The sequence below is a fragment of the Kogia breviceps genome, chromosome 16 (assembly GCF_026419965.1).
Source record: "Kogia breviceps isolate mKogBre1 chromosome 16, mKogBre1 haplotype 1, whole genome shotgun sequence".
NCBI lineage: Eukaryota > Metazoa > Chordata > Mammalia > Artiodactyla > Physeteridae > Kogia > Kogia breviceps.
Window position 1 is genome coordinate 65,425,654 of NC_081325.1, and position 22,126 is coordinate 65,447,779.

Genomic DNA, 22,126 nt, shown 5'->3' on the forward strand with positions numbered 1-22,126 from the left:
ATTCTTGATTCATAGGTTGAACCATTGACATATGATTACTTTTTTTTTTTTTTTTTTTTTTTTTTTTGTGGTATGCGGACTTTGTGGCCTCTCCCGTTGCGGAGCACAGGCTCCGGACGCGCAGGCTCAGCGGTCATGGCTCATGGGCCCAGCTGCTCTGCAGCATGTGGGATCTTCCCGGACCCGGGGCACAAACCCGCGTCCCCTGCATCGGCAGGCGGACCTTCAACCACTGCGCCACCAGGGAAGCCCTGATTCCTTATTTTTATAGGTTCAGTGTTATAAATTGGGGTTCCAATCCCACTTCATATCTTAAAAATACCTAAAAACTGAATAGTAAAATAAGTGAAAGTGAGTGCCCCAGAAATACTTTATATAGACATTTTTTATGTATGTATAATCAAATAATAAAAATCAAATAATAGTCTTTGGAGGTTTTTCTACATGGACTGAAATGGCCAGGTTTTTTCCAAATAGAAGTCCATTGCAATTTTTGCTGAAGGCGCCTTCTTGATAAAATGCCCAGAGCCAGCAATAAGCACTCTTCTTTTCTTGAAAGAGGGTCATACTGTATTCAGAATAAGCAGCGCCTGTTTTTGAAATGCCTTTGCTCGTTTCGTGGGGGAGGTGGTCTGAGTGACCTGGTGAGGCACATCTCGTTGCGAGCCATGTCTGTGCGGACTTCCCTGGGTCCCGGGCTTGTTCCTGGCAGGTCTCGGTGTTGAGTGCACGTGGGAGGGCCCCTTGTTGGAGTTATCAGCGGCTCGTTTCCATTTCCTTTCATTTGGTTACAGGGTGCCACAGAGACATGAAAAATGAATTCACTCAAGGAATGTATTTTTTTCTAGAGTGAGGTAAGCATATAAATAATTGATATCAGGAGGTAGTGATAAGTGTGAGGTGCTGTGGGAGATATATATATATTATAGAGTGTTATGGAAACCAAAGTAATGGAAGGTTTATTTTCACATGTGTAATCACATAAGTCATTTGAGCTGTGCCTCAGAGATGGAGTAGGATTTGGACATATGAAGATGTGTGGTGTAAACTCTAGGCCTTAAATCATGTCGTTTCTAGTATTTCTTATTCTTCGATTAGTGTAAATAAGTCATGGAGAACTTAACTTTTTTTTTCTTTTTTAAAATTTTTATTTTATATTGGACTATAATTGATTAACAATGTTGTGTTAGTTTAAGGTGTACAGCAAGGTGATTCAGTTATACATATACATGTATCTATTCTTTTTCAAATTCTTTTCCTGTTTAGTTTATTACAAAATATTGAGCAGAATTCCCTGTGCTATACAGTAGGTCCTTGTTGGTTATCTACTTGAAATATAGCAGTGTACACATGTTAGTCCCAGTCTATCCCTCCCCCTCCCATCCCACTCCTACCCCCAGTAACCACAAGTTTGTTCTCTAAGACTGTGAGTCTCTTTCTGTTTTGTAAATAAGTTCATTTGTATTCATTTTTTTTTTTTAGATTCTTCATATAAGCAATATCATATATTTGTCTTTCTCTCTCTGACTTAACTCCACTTAGTATGATAATCTCTAGGTCCATCCATGTTGCTGCAAATGGCATTATTTCATCCTTTTTAATGGCTGGGAAATATACCATTGTATATATGTACCACATCTTCTTTATCCATTCATCTGTCGATGGACATTTAGGTTGCTTCCACGTCTTGGCTATTGTAAACAGCGCTGCAATGCACATTGGGGTGCATGTATCCTTTTGAACCATGTTTTTCTCTGGATACGTGCCTAGGAGTGGGTAACTTTTTTAAAATGAATGAATATAAAAGTAATCCATGTTCATTGTGAAACATTTTGGAATATGTATATGAACTATATAAAGAAGAAAATCCAGTCTCTGCCCATGTAACTACTGTTGACCTGAAGTGAATTTCCTTCTGCTTTCAGATGCAGTCACTGTAAGTTTCATTAATTCTTAGATGTCAAATCATTCTTATGGCCAGTTATGCTGACCAAGTGCCATATATTTTACATTTGTTGCACATTCTAAATCAAATATGAACTGAACCAAAAATATTATATATCTGGCTGGTATGCTCTAAATATAGTTCCTCTGTTTCTTACTCTTTCTTCAAGCTAATTACAATTTTTGTGGGAAATAAACTGTATTTCCCACAAAGTCAGTAGCAAAGGCTGCTGACTTTGCTCTTTTTTCCTTACCTTCCAAGCGAAATTGATCAGGGAAGAAAGTTCAGTGATGCTTAGCTGGGAACATATATGGATTTTTTGTTTTTGTTTTAGATTTAAGGAAAAGAAGTCTTATATTGTTAAAATGCCCAATTCTCTTATTTTTTCAAAAATAGTCCTTTTTTTCCCCGAGTGCCTCATTCTTTTACTTTTTTTATTGTACTAAAATATACATAGCAAAATTTACCATTTTAACCATTTTTAAGCATGTAGTTCAGTGGCATTAAGTGCATTCACATTGTTGTACAGCCATTACCACCATCCATCTCCAGAACTTTTTCGTCATCCCAGACTGAAGCACTATACCCATTAAACAAATTGTTCCCCATTTCTGATCCCCGTCTCTTCTCAGTCCTTCCTTGGCAACCACCATTCTAATTTCTGTCTCTATAAATTTGACTACTCTAGGTACCTCATAGAAGTAGAATTGTACAATATTTGTCTTTTTGTGTCTGACTTATTTCACTTAGGATGATGTCTTCAGGGCGCATCTGTAATGTAGCATTTATCAGAATTCCATCCCTTTTTAAAGGCTGAATAATATTCCATTGTATGTGTAAACCACATTTTATTTATCCAGTCATCCACCGGTGGACATTTAGGTTGTTTCCACCTTTGGGCTATTGTGAAGAATGTCGCTGTGAATATGGGTGTACAAATAGCAGCTTTCAATTCTTTTGTCTTTTTAAAGGTTATACTTCATTTATAGTTATAAAATATTGGCTGTATTCCTCATATTGTACAATATATCCTTGTAACTTATACCTAATATTTTGTGCCCCTTAATCCCCTACCCCTATATTGCCCCTCCCCTTTTCCCTCCCCCCACTGGTAACCCCTAGCTTGTTCTCTATATCTGTGAGTCTGCTTCTTTTTTTTGTTACATTCACTAGTTTATTGTATTTTTTAGATCCCATGTATAAGTGATATCATACAGTATTTGTCGTTTTCCGTCTGACTTATTTCACTTAGCATAATGCCCTCCAAGTCCATCCATGTTGCTATAAATGGCAAAATTTCATGCATTTTTATGGCTAATATCCCATTGTATATATATACACGACATCTTCTTTATCCATTCATCTGCTGATGGACCCTTAGGTTGCTTCCATGTCTTGGCAGTCAGCTTTCATTTCTTTTGGATATGTGTACTCAGAAGTAGAATTGGTGGTTCATAGGGTGATTCTGTGTTCAGTGTGTAAGGAGCCTCCATATTGTGTTTCACAGCAGCCACACCAGTTTACATTCCCTCCAGCAGTGCACACGGGCTCCAATTTCTCCACAGTCTTACTAATCCTCCCTCCCTCCCTCCCTCCCTCCCTCCCTCCCTCCCTCCCTCCCTCTCTCTCTTCCTTCCTTCCTTCCTTCCCTCCCTCCCTCCCTCCCTTCCTTCCTTCCTTCCTTCCTCCCATTCTCCCTTTCTCCTCCTTCTTTCCCTTTCTTTTCCTTTTCTTTTTCTTTCTTTCTTTCCTTTCCTTCTCCCTTTCTGTCTTCTTTTTATCCTCTTTCTTTCTTATCCTAATGGGTGTGAAGTGGTATCTCAATGTGGTTTTGATTTGCATTTTCCTAATGATTAGTGATGTTGAGCATCTTTTCATGTGCTTATTGACCATTTGTGTATCTTCTTTCATATATGGTTTTATAGCCTATTTTTTTCTTCCTGCCTTATCTCCCCCGCCCCCCCCGCAGTACTTCAGATAGTTTTCAATGCCGTTAACAACTCCTTAAAATCATAATTTTGAATGATTATATACTATCCTGCCATATAGGTTCCCATATTGTAATGTTTTGCAAATGATAAGACCTTCAGGGATAGAACTTTTAGGGAATTTTAGTTGTAAATCTTATGGTAATGAATATCTGTGTGCATAAATATTTATTTTTTTAAGGTACATGACTGGATTTGGTCAAGATAACTTTTAAGAAAAAAATATATATATATTGCTTTTTAAAAGGATTGTTTGGCAGCATGAGGTTTACTTCTAATTGAATTTACTCCTTCCTCCATTTTGTAGGTGCTGAGCAGAGTAGAGTCAGTTCAAGCACCTAACTCATCTGCCTACTTTCCTTCCTTCAGATATTGTTAACGACTCTAACCTTACTCTCTGGTCTCACTCTCTTTTCCATTCTTCTTTGTCCCATGGTCTGTACCTTTATTTCTTCACTGCCATTTTAGTTGGAGTTTGGGGGAGAGCAGTTGCACATTCAGTATATCAGTTTAAACAGAAGTCCGTAATTTTCTAAAATCCTGTAAGTGCAAAGTCCATATTCTCAATGAGAATTTCACTTAAGAAAATTTCAACAAAGACAAACAGAATTGCAAACAGAATTGGATACTTATAAAAGCTAAGAGTTGAATATAGTTAATATTCTAGACCAAAGGTAGGCAAACTTTTTCCCTAAGGGACCAGATAATAAATGTTTCAGGCTGTGCAGCCATGTGGTGTCTGTTGCATATTTTTCTATTTTTTGACAACTCTTTAAAAATGTAAAAAATATTCTTAACTTGAAGTCTGTGGGTTGTTTTTGGCTCAGAGGCTACAGTTTGCTGAGCCCCTGTTCTGAATTTATTTGCAGTGATCTTGCTAGGCAAAATGACCCAGTATTGATGAAGAAATTTTTTTCTTAATGCCTTTCCTAGTAGAATTGCAAACTGTAATACTGTTCAGATGACTTGGTTTTTTGAATAAAGTACTGAGAGTTAATATTTGTTATTTTAATTTTCAGATGGTGACCCTGATAACTATATTGCTTATTATCGGAGAGCTACTGTCTTCTTAGCTATGGGCAAATCGAAAGCAGCACTTCCTGATTTAACTAAAGTGATTGAATTGAAGATGGATTTCACTGCAGTAAGTTCATCTAAGTTTTCTTTAAAGGAAAATTTAAGGAAATTCGGAGGAGGTGATTTGTTTCTTAAGGTGGAGACTGGCATGCTAGGCATAGCTGGAGGCTGTAGAAAGCCACTCTGATGTAGTGGACCGGGCCACAGGAGAAACTCAGTCCCTGGAGTCAAGGGCCTGTGTGAAGGAGGCACAGTGGAGTGGGTACATTAGGTGATTTTTAGAAGGTTGGTAGTGATGTTAGCTTTGTGGTTTAGAAAGATATCTGGGTGGAGGATGGAGTGTAGGGCAAGATGTGAGGCTGAGAAATGAGCTGATTAAGAGACTGTTGAACTAAGAGGCTGTCAGGTGACTGATGACAGTTTCAATTAAGGCTGTAGTGGGAAGAATAAAGAAGAGGGGGTAGCTTAATTAAGCAGTGGTTTGTGATGAGAATACAGTGCTGAATTAGACAAGAGTCCTGCCCTGAACCAACACTCAAGCTTCAGAAGTGGAGGAATTTACGGCCTAATAGGATATGTTGACGATTGGCAGGTCACTGTAATAGCTTAAAATAATAGGACCCAATTATATTGTTTCAAAATTAATTTGATAATTCACTTATTGTTTATGTCCTGCCATAATCCAGAAAGTATTCGAGATGATTGATTAGATATGGGTGAATATTTGGCTTGAAATATTACTATTATTTTAAGATGGAATTCACAAGTGTCAAATTTTTCTTTATTACTTTACCCAGCTAAGCATAACCTTCCACAGAGGTTAAGTAGCTCATTTTCCTAGTATTATAGTACTTATTAGCTAGTTGAAGTGGCTTTAATCTTGCTTTTTATGTGTGTTGATGCATTTTACAGAGGATTAGGGAAATTTTTAGGTACTGTAAAAGTAATATATAAGTTTTAGTAGAATATTGGTGTGGTTTCTGTCTTATGGTAGACATTGATCATCAGAGAGTTGGTATTCTTGGAAGAGATGGGATTATACGCATTAGAAGAGGAATATCAGAGATGATAGATGTTAAAAGGAAGAGGCATTGTTATTCTGGTTATAGTGGACTAAATATGTACATTGAGTTAATAAAAAAAAAAAAACCAAAAACTATTTCCAGAGCTTTGATTGGTAAAGTCCCAAATTATAACAACTTTTATTATAGTGGTAAAAAGTTATTATGCTGGCTTAAAGTACTTTTTAAGTGAGATATAACTCACATATCATCAAATTCACCCTTTTTTTTTAAAAAAAGAATGTCACCATTTTTAATATTTATTTGGTTGCATCAGGTCTTAGTTGCGGCTCACTGGCTCCTTAGTTGGGGCACGTGGGCTCCTTCGTTGGCGCATGTGGGTTCCTTGGTTGCGGCAGGCGGGCTTCTTGGTTGCGGCAGGCGGGCTCCTTGGTTGCGGCAGGCGTGCTCTTTAGTTGCGGCATGTTAACTCTTAGTTGCGGCATGAATATGGGATCTAGTTCCCTGACCAGGGATCGAACCTGGGCCCCCTGCATTGGGAGCACGGAGTCTTGTCCACTGCACCACCAGGGAAGTCCCCTCACCCTTTTTTAAAGTGTGCAATTTAGCAGTTTTTAGTATATTCACAAGGTTCTGCAAACATCGTCATTATCTAGTTCCAGAGCATTTTTATCACCCCCCCTACCCAAAGAAACCCTGTACCCATTAGAAGTCACCTCCCGTTTCTGTCCTAGCCCCTGGCACCTTCTGTCTCTATGTATTTGTCTGACTTGGATATTTCGTATAAATGAAATCATACAATATGTCACCTTTTGTGTCTGACTTCTTTCACTTAGCATAATGTTTTCAAGTTTCATCCATATTGTAGTATGTGTCAATAGTTCATTCCTTTTTATGGCTGAATGATATTCCATTGTACGGACACATCACATTTGCTTATTGATTTATTAGTTGATGGGAGTTTGGTTTGTTTCTACTTTTTGGCTATTGCTGTGAACATTCATGTCCAAGATTTTGTGAGGACACATGTTTTCATTTTTTTTTTTTTTGATATAGTAAAAAGTATATTTAAAGGAAGCATAGTTTAACAAAATTTATACACATTCATTGGTTCCAGGAATTATTCTCAGAGTGTGAAGTCAAATGGCCATAGGAAAAATTAATATTTCATTAATATTGCATGAGCTTATTTAGTTTTATTCTTTGTGTTTAAAGAAAATTTAGAAATGCATAGTACTCAGTATACTCTTTTTTTTGTTTTTCTAGGCAAGATTACAGAGAGGTCACTTGTTACTCAAACAAGGAAAACTTGATGAAGCAGAAGATGATTTTGAAAAAGTGGTAAGTTCAGTTCAATTTGTATATGTGGCTCTGTGAAGATAGTTTGAGTCAACATACTGAACTTATTTTTTTATATTAAGGCATTTAGTAATCATTTTATACCTGAAAGGGAAAATCATTTGATTTGTACGTGTAAGATCCATAGTTCCTGAATTAATATTTAGTGGCTGGCATCAAAGAATCATTTTAACAGATGGAAGGTAAAGTGTATGGAATAGATAAATAATCCTAACTCAGTTTATATAGCTTATGTTCTGCTTTGTCCTCCATGAGAATCTAAAGATGTCAGCTGAGCTATTCTAAAATTTGCCTGAGTGACTTGGGAAACCCTTTATTTGATTTGAAAGGAATAATGAAACAGATCTTAAAAGGAAATTTTGCAATCACCCTCATGGCTACTTTACAAAGTATAAAGTGTTTTGGGTTTGTTGGGGGAGGTGTTACAGATTACATGTAATTGAAGGGGTTATATCCTGAAAAAGGATTTGAAGAGAGACAGCTAGCTAATGTCTTTATGCCCTCGTGGGACTTATTTTAAGACCTGCTTTTTTGTTACACATGGATTTGATTCTGGAGTGCTCCAGAAAGGGTGTGTCTATGTGTATATATATATATGTATCTCCCATTGTTCGTTAGTTGCATTTTTGTAGTTTATCGAAATGCTTAGTTACCGTGATGATAACCACTATGAAAATAAGACTAAAATTTTTAATGTTTTCATAACCTTTGTCACAATATTCAGACATGTGTGGACAAATCCAGAATACATTAGAAGTTAATTGTATTGCATCAGAAACTATCTCATGGTCTTAATAAAATTCGATGTCATTTTCTGTTTATCTAATCTACCCTGCTCTGGGAACATGTTAGGAGGCTGAAGGACAGGTGATGGGGAGGTAAAGTGCTGGAGTGGCCTTTCCCTAGACCCGGTCCTTTGTACACAGCAAGTGTTGTGTAAAAATTTGTTAAATGGATGAGTGATAAAGCATAAGAATGTGTTTCCTTCTTTTAAACAAATGCTTAAATCTATTACTTAGAATTCTTTTCCAGTTACAAAGGCTAGAGTAGCCTTTTAGAAATACCACAATTTAGAATAAAGCTTTATCACAAATTAGTCCTTACTGGGTATTGGATATATCCTTTTGGAAAAGTGTGGATATGTCTTGAGTTAATGTCTTTTCTGTCATCAGTATTAAAACCTCTCAGAAATAAGAAGGGGACTTTCAAGAAACCTTACACTTTTGATTGTCCCCTGACAGTTGTGCTTCTGCTAGTGTGTTCTTAAAACCACCCTTGCTATTATTGTGATAGGATTCTTCCATGAGAATGCGTATCTGTATTGAATTATATTTTCCTTTTAATTGAAATCTTTATTGAGATAATTGTAGATGCCCATGTAATTGTAATTAATAATACATAGAGGTCCTGTGTACCCTTTACTCAATACCCAGTTTCTCCCAATGATAACATCTTTTAAAACTATAGTATGACATTACAGCCAGGATATTGACATTGATATAATCTACCAGTCTAATTCAGATTTCTCAGTCTCACTAATATTCATTTCTCTATGTGTATTTAATTCTATACACTTTTTCCTGTATCCATCACCACAGTCAAGATACTGAACAATCCTCTTGCCACAAGGATCCCTTCTGTTGCCCTTTTATAACCACACCCACTTCCCTCCCATACTGCTTCAGCCCCTCATTCATAACTCTTGGCAACCACTAATTTGTTACTTGTTTCTTAAATTTTGACATTTGAAAAATGTTACATACGTGGTCTCAAATGTTACGTAACCTTTTGGAATTTTCTTATTCAGCATAATTCCCTGGAGATTCATGCAGACTGTTGCATATATATCACTTAGCTATTTCTTTTAATTGCTGAGTATTGCATGGTATGTGTGTGATGCATTTTATTTATCTGTTCATCAGTTGACAGACATTTGGGTTATTTCCTCTTCTTTCCTGGCAAGGACTCAGTGAATGAAAAGCCGTGGACTCTGTTTACTGCAGCCCTCCCAACTTCCTTTTCCCCACTGGAAAAGTGCTCTCCTTCCCTTGCTGTCTGGGGACTTGCACATAGCTTGCCATGGTCGCAGACCCCAGACTGCAGTTCTTTGCTGATCCCGAATAAATACACCTTTGCTGGAGAAATATTTGGCAATCTGTTTGTTTTAGGTCAACATTTTGGGATCAGAGAAGACTCCCAGCGGCTCCAGAGCTGGCAAGCAAACAGGTGCATCATCCGTAAATGAGCCCACTGTTGCTCACTGCTTTTCTCCCTGACCCTGGAATTTGAATGTACATCTTTTTTATGGATCCCAGCTCAGGCCCTCTTTGCATTTGAAGCTCTCCAGGCTTTATTCGGGATCTATTTTAAGGTTTCGTCTTACTGGTTAAGGCCTTGTTCTGTATGAGAGTACTCATTTTTGGCATTTTGGTCTGATTTGCAGATCAGACTGTTTTATTGAAGCTGTCTAGCCTTCTGCGCATTCCTTTGGAGACGGGCTGAAATTGTACCAGTTTAGCGATCGGCCCATTGCTTTGGAATAGGGGCTGTTCTCTGGAAACTGGATGGAAAAAGCCTTTGGCCTGGCTCTTCCAACACCAAGCTACACCAAGCTATTTCCTTAGAGTTGGCTGGTATTAGCTTGCAAGCTGTCTGAATTGAGCTGTTTGAGCTGTAAACTGTTTAAGCTGTTTGAAAATTGTTCCTTTACTCTAGGAAAAAAATCTCTGAGAAATGGGATCCCAATACACAAATCTTTTGAGGGCCCCCCCATGTTTAAAAACTATGGTCCTTCCTCATGTGCATTTCTAACTAAATGGACCAACCTGACCAAAGACCGCTTAGAATACCAGTGGCCATTATGGAGAACTTTTGAATCCAGAAATGAAAGGAATGCCTATTTCAGTTGGTATTTTGAGGCTTCCTAATGTTATCAGAAGCCTAAAATTGCTTTTCTGCAAAATAAGATTTTAAGATTAACTGAGGCAGACAAATGACTAAAGAAAAATAAAATGGCTCCTGAAGCCTTAGGCTCTTCTCCCTTGGCTTTGAGGGTCTGTTTATTAATTTTTTACGGTATGCGTCGTTTGAAGGCTATTCCTATGGAATGTAGGCACAGGTCTCAAACGTGTGTATATGTTCTGCATGGTGTAGAACATTTGTTGATATTTGCATTAGAAAGAGTGAGAAAACGTGCATTTGCTTGTATATTGATAAAAGCCTTTGGAAAGATATGTAAGAAACTGATAATATCGGTTACCTCTTGGAGGAGAACTGTAAAGTGACCTTGGGAAGTTCTTACCTTCTGAGAACCTCATTTTCCTCATTGTGAAGCATAGAAATTGAAGAGATGACATGGTCCAATCTTTATTGTTTGGTACCATAAAATGGTTTGAAAAGATAAATCTTATATTATGGCTATATTTTATCTTTGCCAATTAAAGAATTCTTATATTTTATTTTTTGATGATCTGTGAATATAGATGATATATGATTTGTTTTCTTTCTATGTTCTTCAGTGAGCTTTTTGTGGTATTTAAGAGCGTTTACCAGTCTATAAAGTTCATAAAGATGTCATCTTACTAGTAACAGTATACAGTCAGGTAGCTACATTCAGTTACAGATTTTACACCGTGGAACAGAAGTTTGAATATGCTTAATCTCTTTTTGGGCTACAATGAGAAGTTCATATTTGCTAAGTGTACAGGTTACTCTGTTGCCAGAGGGTCTCCTGTAAACAGGGTCGCCTCAGGTCCATCCTGGTTGTCGTAGTCCTGAAAAGGATCTTAGGGGGTTTAGTTTGTCTTCAAGCTATCAATGACTCCTGTAACCAGTGCCTACGGTCATTTCTTAGTTCAGGGAGTGTTTTAGTGCATATTTGCAAGTCAGAGTGGTAGGTGTTAGAGGGTTGCTGACAAAGAAAACTAGTCTCTTAGGATAGCATATGATAAGTACTATGATTGAGCCTGTGGGAACATACCAGTAGGGTTACCTAACTGAGCTGGGAGTTGGGGGTCTGGGGTCAAAAAGGGCTTTCCTAAAGGAGGAAGGGCATGCATTTATGATCTCACAGTTCATGGGGTCAGGAATTTGGACAGGGTTAGTTGGGTCCTCTGCTCTAGCATCTCTCACAGGCTACAAAGTGCCAGATAGGGCTATTATGCTATCTGAAGGCTTAGTTGGTGAAGGAATTGCTTCCAAACTCACCTGGTTATTGGCAGGATGGTTTTTTTTTTTTTTGAAGAGCATCAGCTTTATTGGTCATTTGTGCTTTGGAAATGTGTGTGAGTGGGAGTCCCCTGAGGGCGGGGCTGGGTCTCTGCCTGGTCACTGCTGGTTCTTCTTGAGCTGTTAGACTGACTTTGGTTTCTTCTTCTAAGCTGTTGACCAGAGGTTTCCCTCGATTCTTTCTTACCTGGGCCTCTCCATAAAGCATCTCACTGCTTGGCCAGGCTGGCATCATCAAAGTGAGCAAGTGAGAAGGCAAGAGATTACCAGCGAGAGAGAGAATGCCAGCAAGATGGAAGTTACAGTGTTTTGTACATAATCAGGGAAGTGACATCCTGTCACCTTCGTCATGTTCTGTTTGTTAAAAGGAGTTACCAGCTCTATCCCATACTCTAGGGGAGGGGATGACACAAAAGGCATAAATTCCAGGAGGGGGTGGCCATCTCAGAAGTCAACCAACCTGCTGTTTTCACCGGAGGTACCAAAATAGGGGTGTATTTAGATTAGAGTAGGGTAGATTAGAGGGCAACTTACCTCTTTCAAGTCCCCATCCCATAGTTAATACAGGGTTTTTGGTTTTTTATAACCATTTTTAAAATTGAAGTATAGTTAATTTACAAAATTATGTTAGTTTCAGGTGTACAGCAAAGTGATTCAGTTATACATGTGTATACCTTTTCTTTTTCAGATTCTTTGTCATTATAAGTTATTATAAGATATTGAATATAGTTCCCTGTGCTATACAGTAGGTCCTTGTTGTTTATCCGTTTTATGTATAGTAGTGTGTATATGTGAATACCAAACTCCTAGTTTATCCCCTCCCTCCCACCGCTATCCCCTTTGGTAACCATAAGTTTGTTTTCTATGTCTGTGAGGCTATTTCTGTCTTATAAATAAGTTCATTTGTATCATTTTTTTAGATTCCACATGTAAGTGGTATCATGATATTTGTTTCTGTGTCTGACTTCACTTGGTGTGATAACCCCTAGGTCCATCCATGTGGCTGCAGATGGCATTATTTCATTCTTTTTATGGCTGAGTAATATTCCATTGTGTGTGTGTGTGTGTGTGTGTGTGTGTGTGTGTGTGTGTGTGTATCTCCACACCACATTTTTTTTGTTTTTTTAAAAATTTTTATTGCAGTATAGTTGCTTTACAATGTTGTGTTTATACTGTACAGCAAAGTGAATCAGCTATACATATACATATATCCCCTCTTTTTAGGATTTCCATCCCATTTAGGTCACCACAGAGCACTTACTACAGTTCCCTGTGCTATACAGTAGGTTCTCATTAGTTATCTATTTTATTTTTAAATTTATTTTTAACATCTTTATTGAAGTATAATTGCTTTACAATGGTTTGTTAGTTTCTGCTGGATAACAAAGTGAATCAGCTATACATATACACACATCCCCATATCTCCTCCCTCTTGCATCTCCCTCCCACCCTCTCTATCCCACCCCTCTAGGTGGACACAGAGCACTGAGCTCTGCGGCTGCTTCCCATTAGCGATCTGTTTTACGTTTGGTAGTGTATATATGTCCATGCCACTCTCTCACTTCATCCCAGCTTACCCTTCCCACTCCCGGAGTCCTCAAGTCCATTCTCTATTATGTTCTGTGTCTTTATTCCTGTCCTACCCCTAGGTTCTTCAGAGTCATTTTTTTTTAAGATTCCATATATATGTGTTAGCGTATGGTATTTGTTTTTTCTCTTTCTGACTTCACTCTATAGGACAGTCTATAGATCTATCCACCTCACTACAAATAACTCAATTTTGGTTTTTTTATGGCTGAGTAATATTCCATTGTATATATGTGCCACATCTTCTTTATCCATTCATTTGTTAGTGGACACTTAAATTGCTTCCATGTCCTGGGTATTGTAAGTAGCGCTGCAGTGAACATTGTGGTACATGATTCTTTTTGATTTATAGTTTTCTCAGGGTATATGCCCAGTAGTGGGATTGCTGGGTTCTATGGTAGGTAGTTCTATTTTTACTTTTTTTAAAAAAATACATTTATTTATTTTTATTATTATTTCTAAACATCTTTATTGGACTACAATGGCTTTACAATGGTGTGTTAGTTTCTGCTTTATAACAAAATGAATCAGTTATACATATACATATATCCCCATATCTCTTCCCTCTTGTGTCTCCCTCCCTCCCACCCTCCCTATCCCACCCCTCTAGGTGGTCAAAAAGCACCAAGCTGATCTCCCTGTGCTATGTGACTGATTCCCACTAGCTATCTATTTTACATTTGATAGTGTATATATGTCCATGCCACTCTCTCACTTTGTCCCAGCTTACCCTTCCCCCTCCCCATATCCTGAAGTCCATTCTCTAGTAGGTCTGTGTCTTTATTCCCGTCTTGCCCCTAGGTTCTTCATGACCATCTTTTCCCCCCTTAGATTCCATATATATGTGTTAGCATATGGTATTTGTTTTTCTCTTTCTGACTTACTTCACTCTGTATGACAGACTCTAGGTCCACCCACCTCACTGCAAATAACTCAATTTCCTTTCTTTTTATGGCTCAGTAGTATTCCATTGTGTATATGTGCCACATCTTCTTTACCCATTAATCTGTTGATGGACATTTAGGTTGCTTCCATGTCCTGGCTGTTGTAAATAGTGCTGCAATGAACATTGTGGTACATGACACTTTTTGAATTATGGTTTTCTTAGGGTATATGCCCAGTAGTGGGATTGTTGGGTCATATGCTGGTTCTATTTTTAGTCTTTTAAGGAACCTCCATACTGTTCTCCATAGTGGCTGTATCAGTTTACATTCCCACCAACAGTGCAAGAGGATTCCCTTTTCTCCACACCCTCTCCAGCATTTATTGTTTGTAGATTTTTTGATGATGGTCATTCTGACCTGTGTGAGATGATATCTCATTGTAGTTTTGATTTGCATTTCTCTAATGATTAATGATGTTGAGCATCCTTTCATGTGTTTGTTGGCAATCTGTGTATCTTCTTTGGAGAAATGTCTATTTAGGTCTTTTCCCCATTTTTTTTTTTTTTGTGGTATGCGGGCCTCTCCCTGTCGCGGCCTCTCCCGTTGCGGAGCACAGACTCCGGACGCGCAGGCTCAGCGGCCATGGCTCACGGGCCCAGTGGCTCCACGGCATGTGGGATCCTCCTGGACCCGGGCACGAACCCGCGTCCCGTGCATCGGCAGGCCGACTCTCAACCACTGCGCCACCAGGGAAACCCTTCTGCCCATTTTTGGATTGGGTTGTTTGTTTTCTTGATATTGAGCTGCATGAGCTGCTTGTAAATTTTGGAGATTAATCCTTTGTCTGTTGCTTCATTTGCAAATATTTTCTCCCGTTCTGAGGGTTGTCTTCTTGTCTTGTTTATGGTTTCCTTTGCTGTGCAAAAGCTTTTAAGTTTTACTAGGTCCCATTTGTTTATTTTTGTTTTTATTTCCATTTTTCTAGGAGGTGGGTCAAAAAGGATCTTGCTGTGATTTATGTCATGGAGTGTTCTGCCTGTTTTCCTCTAAGAGTTTGATAGTTTCTGGCCTTACATTTAGGTCTTTAATCCATTTTGAGTTTATTTTTATGTATGGTGTTAGGGAGTGTTCTAATTTTATTCTTTTCCATGTAGCTGTCCAGTTTTCCCAGCACCACTTATTGAAGAAGCTGTCTTTTGTCCACTGTATATTCTTGCCTCCTTTATCAAAGATAAGGTGACCATAGGTGCATGGGTTTATCTCTGGGCTTTGTATCCTGTTCCATTGATCTATATTTCTGTTTTTGTGCCAGTACCATCCTGTCTTGATTACTGTAGCTTTGTAGTATGTGTGTGCAGTCTGAGAGCCTGATTCCTCCAGTTCTATTTTTCTTTCTCAAGATTGCTTTGGCTATTCGGGGTCTTCTGTGTTTCCATACAAATTGTGAGATTTTCTGTTCTAGTTCTGTGAAAAATGCCAGTGGTACTTTGATAGGGATTGCATTGAGTCTGTAGATTGCTTTGGGTAGTATAGTCATTTTCTGAATGTTGATTCTTCCAGTCCAAGAACATGGTATATCTCTCCATCTGTTTGTATCATCTTTAATTTCCTTCATCAGTGTCTTATAATTTTCTGCATACAGGTCTTTTGTCTCCTTAGGTAGCTTTATTCCTAGGTATTTTATTTTTCTTGTTGCAGTGGCAAATGGGAGTGTTTTCTTAATTTCACTTTCAGATTTTTCATCATTAGTGTATAGGAATGCCAGAGATTTCAGAGCATTAATTTTGTATCCTGCTACTTTACCAAATTCATTGATTAGCTCCATTAGTTTTCTTTTAGCATCTTTAGGATTTTGTATGTATAGTATCGTGTCATCTGCAAACAGTGACAGCTTTACTTCTTCTTTTCTGATTTGGATTCCTTTTATTTCTTTTTCTTCTCTGATCACTGTGGCTAAAACTTCCAAAACTATGTTGAATAATAGTGGTGAGAGTGGGCAACCTTGTCTTGTTCCTGATCTTAGTGGAAATGGTTTCAGTTTTTCACCATTGAGGATGATGTTGGCTGTGGGTTTGTCATATATGGCCTTTATTATGTTGAGGTAAGTTCCCTCTATGCCTACTTTCTGGAAAGTTTGTATCATAAATGGGTATTGATTTTGTCAAAAGCTTTCTCTGCATCTATTGAACTGATCATGTGGTTTTTCTCCTTCAGTTTGTTAATATGGTGTATCACATTGATTGATTTGCATATATTGAAGAATCCTTGCATTCCTGCAATAAACCCCACTTCATCATGGTGTATGATCCTCTTAATGTGCTGTTGAATTCTGTTTGCCAGTAGTTGATGATTTTTGCATCTATGTTCATCAGTGATATTGGCCTGTAGTTTTCTTTCTTTGTGACATCTTTGTCTGCTTTTGGTATCAGGGTGATGGTGGCCTCGTAGAATGAGTTTGGGAGTGTTTCTCCCTCTGCTATATTTTGGAAGAGTTTGAGAAGAATAGGTGTTAGCTCTTCTCTAAATGTTTAGTAAATTTGCCTGTGAAGCCATGTGGTCCTGGGCTTTTGTTTGTTGGAAGATTTTATATCACAGTTTCAATTTCAGTGCTTGTGATTGGTCTGTTCATATTTTCTATTTCTTCCTGGTTCAGTCTTGGAAGGTTGTGCATTTCTAAGAATTTGTCCATTCCTTCCAGGTTGTCCATTTTACTGGCATATGGTTGCTTGTAGTAATCGCTCATGATCCTTTGTATTTCTGCAGTGTCAGTTGTTACTTCTCCTTTTTCATTTCTAATTCTATTGATTTGAGTCTTTTCCCTTTTTTTTGTTGATGAGTCTGGCTAATGGTTTATCAATTTTGTTTATCTTCTCAAAGAACCAACTTTTAGTAGTATTGATCTTTGCTATCGTTTTCTTCATTTCTTTTTCTCTTATTTCTGACCTGATGTTTATGATTTCTTTCCTTCTGCTAACTTTGGGGGCTTTTTGTTTTTCTTTCTCTAACTGCTTTAGGTGTAAGGTTAGGTTTTGTTATTTAAGATGTTTCTTGTTTTTTGAGATAGGATTGTATTGCTATAAACTTCCCTCTTAGAACTGCTTTCAATGCATCCCATAGGTTTTGGGTCATGTTTTCATTGTCATTTGTTTCTAGGTATTTTTTGATTTCCTCTTTGATTTCTTCAGTGATCTCTTGGTTATTTAGTAGTGTATTGTTTAGCCTTCATGTGTTTATACTTTTTACAGATTTTTTTTTCCTGTAATTGATATCTAGTCTCATAGTGTTGTGGTCAGAAAAGATACTTGATACGATTCAATTTTCTTAAATTTACCAAGGCTTGATTTGTGACCCAAGATATGATCTATCCTAGAGAATATTCCATGAGCACTTGAGAAGAAAGTATATTCTGTTGTTTTTGGATGGAATGTCCTATAAATATCAATTAAGTCCATCTTGTTTAATTTATCATTTAAGGCTTGTGTGTCCTTATATATTTTCATTTTGGATGATCTGTCCATTGGTGAAAGTGGGGTGTTAAAGTTCCCTACTCTGATTGTGTTACTGTCGATTTCCCCTTTTATGGCTGTTAGCATGTGCTTTATGTATTGAGGTGCTCCTGTGTTGGGCGCATAAATATTTACAATTGTTATATCCTCTTCTTGAATTCATCCTTTGTTCATTATGTAGTGTCCTTCTTTGTCTCTTGTAATAGTCTTTATTGTAAAGTCTATTTTGTCTGATATGAGAATTGTTACTCCAGCTTTCTTTTGATTTCCATTTGCTTGGAATATCGTTTTCCATCCCCTCAGTTTCAGTCTGTATATGTCCCTAGGTCTGAAGTGGGTCTCTTGTAGACAGCGTATGTATGGGTCTTATTTTTATATCCATTCAGCCAGTGTACATCTTTTGGTTTGAGCATTTAATCCATTTACATTTAAGGTGCTTATCGATATGTATGTTCCCTGTACCATTTTCTTAATTGTTTTGGGTTTGTTATTGTAAGTCGTTTCCTTCTCTTGTGTTTCCTGCCTAGAGAAGTTCCTTTAGCATTTACTGTCGAGCTGGTTTGGTGGTGCTGAATTCTCTTAGCTTTTGCTTGTCTGTAAAGGTTTTAATTTCTCTGTCGAATCTGAATGAGATCCTTGCTGGGTAGAGTAATGTTGGTTGTAGGCTTTTCCATTTCATTACTTTAAATATGTCTTGCCACTCCCTTCTGGCTTGTAGAGTTTCTGCTGAAAGATCAGCTGTTAACCTTATGGGCATTCCCATGTATATTAATTGTTGCTTTTCCATTGCTGCTTTTAATATTTTCTTGTGTGTTTAATTTTTGATAGTTTGATTAATATGTGTCTTGGCATGTTTCTCCTTGGATTTATCCTATATGGGACTCTGCACTTCCTGGACTTGATTGACGATTTCCTTACCCATATTAGGGAAGTTTTAAACTATAATCCCTTAAATATTTTCTGAGTCCCCCCTTTTCCCCCTTCTTCTTCTGGGACCCCTATAATTTGAATGTTGGTGTGTTTCATGCTGTCCCAGAGGTCTCTGATAATGTCCTAAAATCTTTTCATTCTTTTTTCCTTATTCTGCTCTGTGGTAGTTATTTCCACTATTTTATCTTCCAGGTCACTCATCCGTTCTTCAGCCTCAGTTATTCTGCTATTGATTCCTTCTAGAGAATTTTTAGTTTCATTTATTGTGTTGTTCATCATTGTTTGTTTGTTCTTTTAGTTCTTCTAGGTCCTGTTAAACATTTCTTGTATTTTCTCCTTTCTCTTTCCAAGATTTTATATTATCTGTACTGTCATTACTCTGAATTCCTTTTCAGGTAGATTGCCTGTTTCCTCTTCATTTGTTTGGTCTGGTATGTTTTTACCTTGCTCCTTCATCTGCTGTGTATTTCTCTGTCTTCTCATTTTGTTTAACTTAATGTGTTTGGGATTTCCTTTTTGCAGGCTGCAGGTTTGTAGTTCCTGCTGTTTTTGGTGTCTGCTCCCAGTGGGTAAGTTTTGTTCAGTGGGCTGTGTAGGCTTTCTGGTGGAGGAGACTGGTGCCTGTGTTCTGGTGGATGAGGCTGGATCTTGTCTTTCTGGTGGGCAGGACTGTGTCCGGTGGTGTGTTTTGGCGGTGTCTGTGAGCTCATGATTTTAGGCAGCCTCTCTGTTAATGGTTGGCTTGTGTTCCTGTCTTGCTAGTTGTTCGGCATAGGGTGTCCAGCACTGGAGCTTGCTGGTTGTTGAGTGGAGCTGGATCTTAGCTTTGAGATGGAGATGTCTGGGAGAGCTTTTGCCATTTGGTGTTACGTGGGGTTGGGAGGTCTCTGGTGGACCAGTGTCCTGAACTCGGCTCTCCCACCTCAGAGACTCAGGCCTGATACCTGGCCAGAGCACCAAGACCCTGTCAGCCCCACAGCTCAGAGGAAAAGGGAGAAAAAAGAAGAAAGGAAGAAAGAAAAAAGAAATAAAATGAAGGTATTAAAATAGAAAAAAATTAATAAAAATAAAAACATAAAAAAGTAATAAAAAAAAGAGAGAAAGAAAGCAGTGACCAATGAAACCAAAAAACAATCCACCAAAGATAATAAGTGCTAAAAACTATACTAAAACAAACCAAGCAACAACAACAAAACTGATATTCAGAACCCTAGGACAAATGGTGAAAGCAGAGCTATATAGACAAAATCACACAAAGAATCATAGACATACACACTCACAAAAAGAGAAAAAGAAAAAATATATATATAAAGGAAGAGAGCAACCAAATCAATAAACATATCTACCAATGATAATAAGCTCTAAGCACGGGCTTCCCTGGTGGGGCAGTGGTTGAGAATCCGCCTGCCGATGCAGGGGACACGGGTTCGTGCCCCGGTCCGGGAAGATCCCACATGCCGCAGAGCGGCTGGGCCCATGAGCCATGGCCGCTGAGCCTGTGCGTCCGGAGCCTGCGCTCCGCAATGGGAGAGGCCACAACAGTGAGAGGCTTGCGTACCACAAAAAAAAAAAAAAAAAAAAAAGCTCTAAGTACTAAATAATATAAATATAAAACCAGAAACAAATAAGATGCAGAAAGCAAACCCCAAGTGTACAGTTGCTCCCAAAGTCCACCTCCTCAATTTGGGATGATTTGTTGTTTATTCAGGTATTCCACAGATGCAGGGTACGTCAAGTTGATTGTGGAGATTGAATCCGCTGCTCCTGAGGCTCCATGGAGAAATTCCCCTTTCTCTTCTTTGTTGACGCAGCTGCTGGGGTTGAACTTTGGATTTGTGTGTGGCGGGCTGCACAGGCTACCGAGATGGGAGGTGTGGATAGTGACCTGTGCTTCACACAGGCTTCTTGGTGGATGCAGCAGCAGCCTCTAGCATTTCATGCCTGTCTCTGGGGTCTGTGCTGATAGCCGTGGCTCGCGCCCATCTCTGGAGCTCGTTTAGGTGGTGCTCTGAATCTCCGAGTCTCCTTGTGCACCCTGAAACAATGGTCTGTTGCCTCTTAGGCAGGTCCAGACTTTTTCCCAGACTCCCTCCCTGCTAGCTGTGGCACACTAACCCCTTCAGGCTGTGTTCACGCCGCCAACCCCAGTCCTCTCCCTGGGATCTGACCTCCGAAGCCCGAAGCCCGAGCCTCAGCTCCCAGCCCCCGCCCGCCCCAGCAGGTTAGCAGACAAACCCATCAGACTGGTGAGTGCTGGTCGGCACAGACCTGTGAGGGAATCTCTCCGCTTTGCCCTCCACACCTCTGTGGCTGCGCTCTCCTCCGTGGCTCCGAAGCTTCCCTCCGCCCTCCCCCCATCTCTGCCTGCAAAGGGGCTTCTAGTGTGTGGAAACCTTTCCTCCTTCACAGCTCCCTGCCAGAGGTGCACGTCCCATCCCTATTCTTTTGTCTCTGTTTCTTCTTTTTTCTTTTGCCCTACCCAGGTACGTGGGGAGTTTCTTGCCTTTTGGGAAGTCTGAGCTCTTCTGCTAGCATTCAGTAGGTGTTCTGTAGTTGTTCCACATGTAGGTGTAGTTTTGATGTATTTGTGGGGAGGAAGGTGATCTCCACGCCATATTGAAGGTGCCCCCTAGTTATCTATTTTATACACAGTATCAGTAGTGTATATATGTCAATTCCAATTTGCCAGTTCACCATCCCTTCTCCCTTGGTATCCATATGTTTGTTCTCTATGTCTTTGTCTTTATTTCTGCTTTGTAAATAAGATAGTCTATACCAAATTTTTCAGATTCCACATATATGCATTAATATACGATATTCATTTTTCTCTTTCTGACTTACTTCACTCTCTAAGACAGTCTCTAGGTCCTTCCACGTCTCTACAAATGACCCAATTTCATTCCTTTTAATGGCTGGGTAATATTCTATTTGTGTGTGTGTGTGTGTGTGTGTGTGTGTGTGTGTGTGTGTGTGTGTGTATCTCCACACCACATCTTTTTTTTTTTTTTTTTTTTTTTTTTTTTTTTTTTTTTTTGCGGTACATGGGCCTCTCACTGTCGTGGCCTCTCCCAGCTCCGGACGCGCAGGCTCAGCGGCCATGGCTCACGGGCCCAGCCGCTCTGCAGCATGTGGGATCTTCCCGGACTGGGGTACGAACCCGTGTCCCCTGCATCGGCAGGCGGACTCTCAACCACTGCGCCACCATGGAAGCCCCACACCACATCTTTTTTATCCATTCATCTGCTGAGGGACATTTAGGTTGTTTCCATTTCTTGGCTATTATAAATAGTGCTGCTATGAATATTGGGGTGCATGGATCTTTTCGAGTAGAGTTTTCTCTGGGTATATGCCCAGGAGTGGGATTGCAGGATTGTATGATAACTCTGTTTTTAGTTTTCTAAGGAACCTCCATATTGTTCTTCATAGTGGGCTGCACCAATTTGCATTCCTACCAACTTTGTAGGAGGATTCCTTTTTCTCCACACCCTCTCCAGCACTTATTATTTGTAGACTTTTTAATGCTGACCATTCTGACTGGTGTGAAGTGATACCTTATTGTAGTTTGGGTTTGCATTTCTTTAATAATTAGTGATGTTGAGCA

General features: G+C 39.0%; 1 protein-coding gene across 5 annotated transcripts in view; it reads left to right on the plus strand.

Annotated features, from left to right (window-relative positions):
• Positions 1-22,126, plus strand: part of DNAJC3 (DnaJ heat shock protein family (Hsp40) member C3) — a 110,402-nt gene that overhangs the window by 24,595 nt on the left and 63,681 nt on the right. For all 5 annotated transcript variants that reach the window (XM_059041566.2, XM_067016657.1, XM_067016655.1 and 2 more), the window contains exons 3-4: positions 4,953-5,077; positions 7,299-7,373. In XM_059041566.2, coding sequence (XP_058897549.1) covers positions 4,953-5,077; positions 7,299-7,373 — 200 coding nt within the window. The remainder of the gene's footprint in view (positions 1-4,952; positions 5,078-7,298; positions 7,374-22,126) is intronic.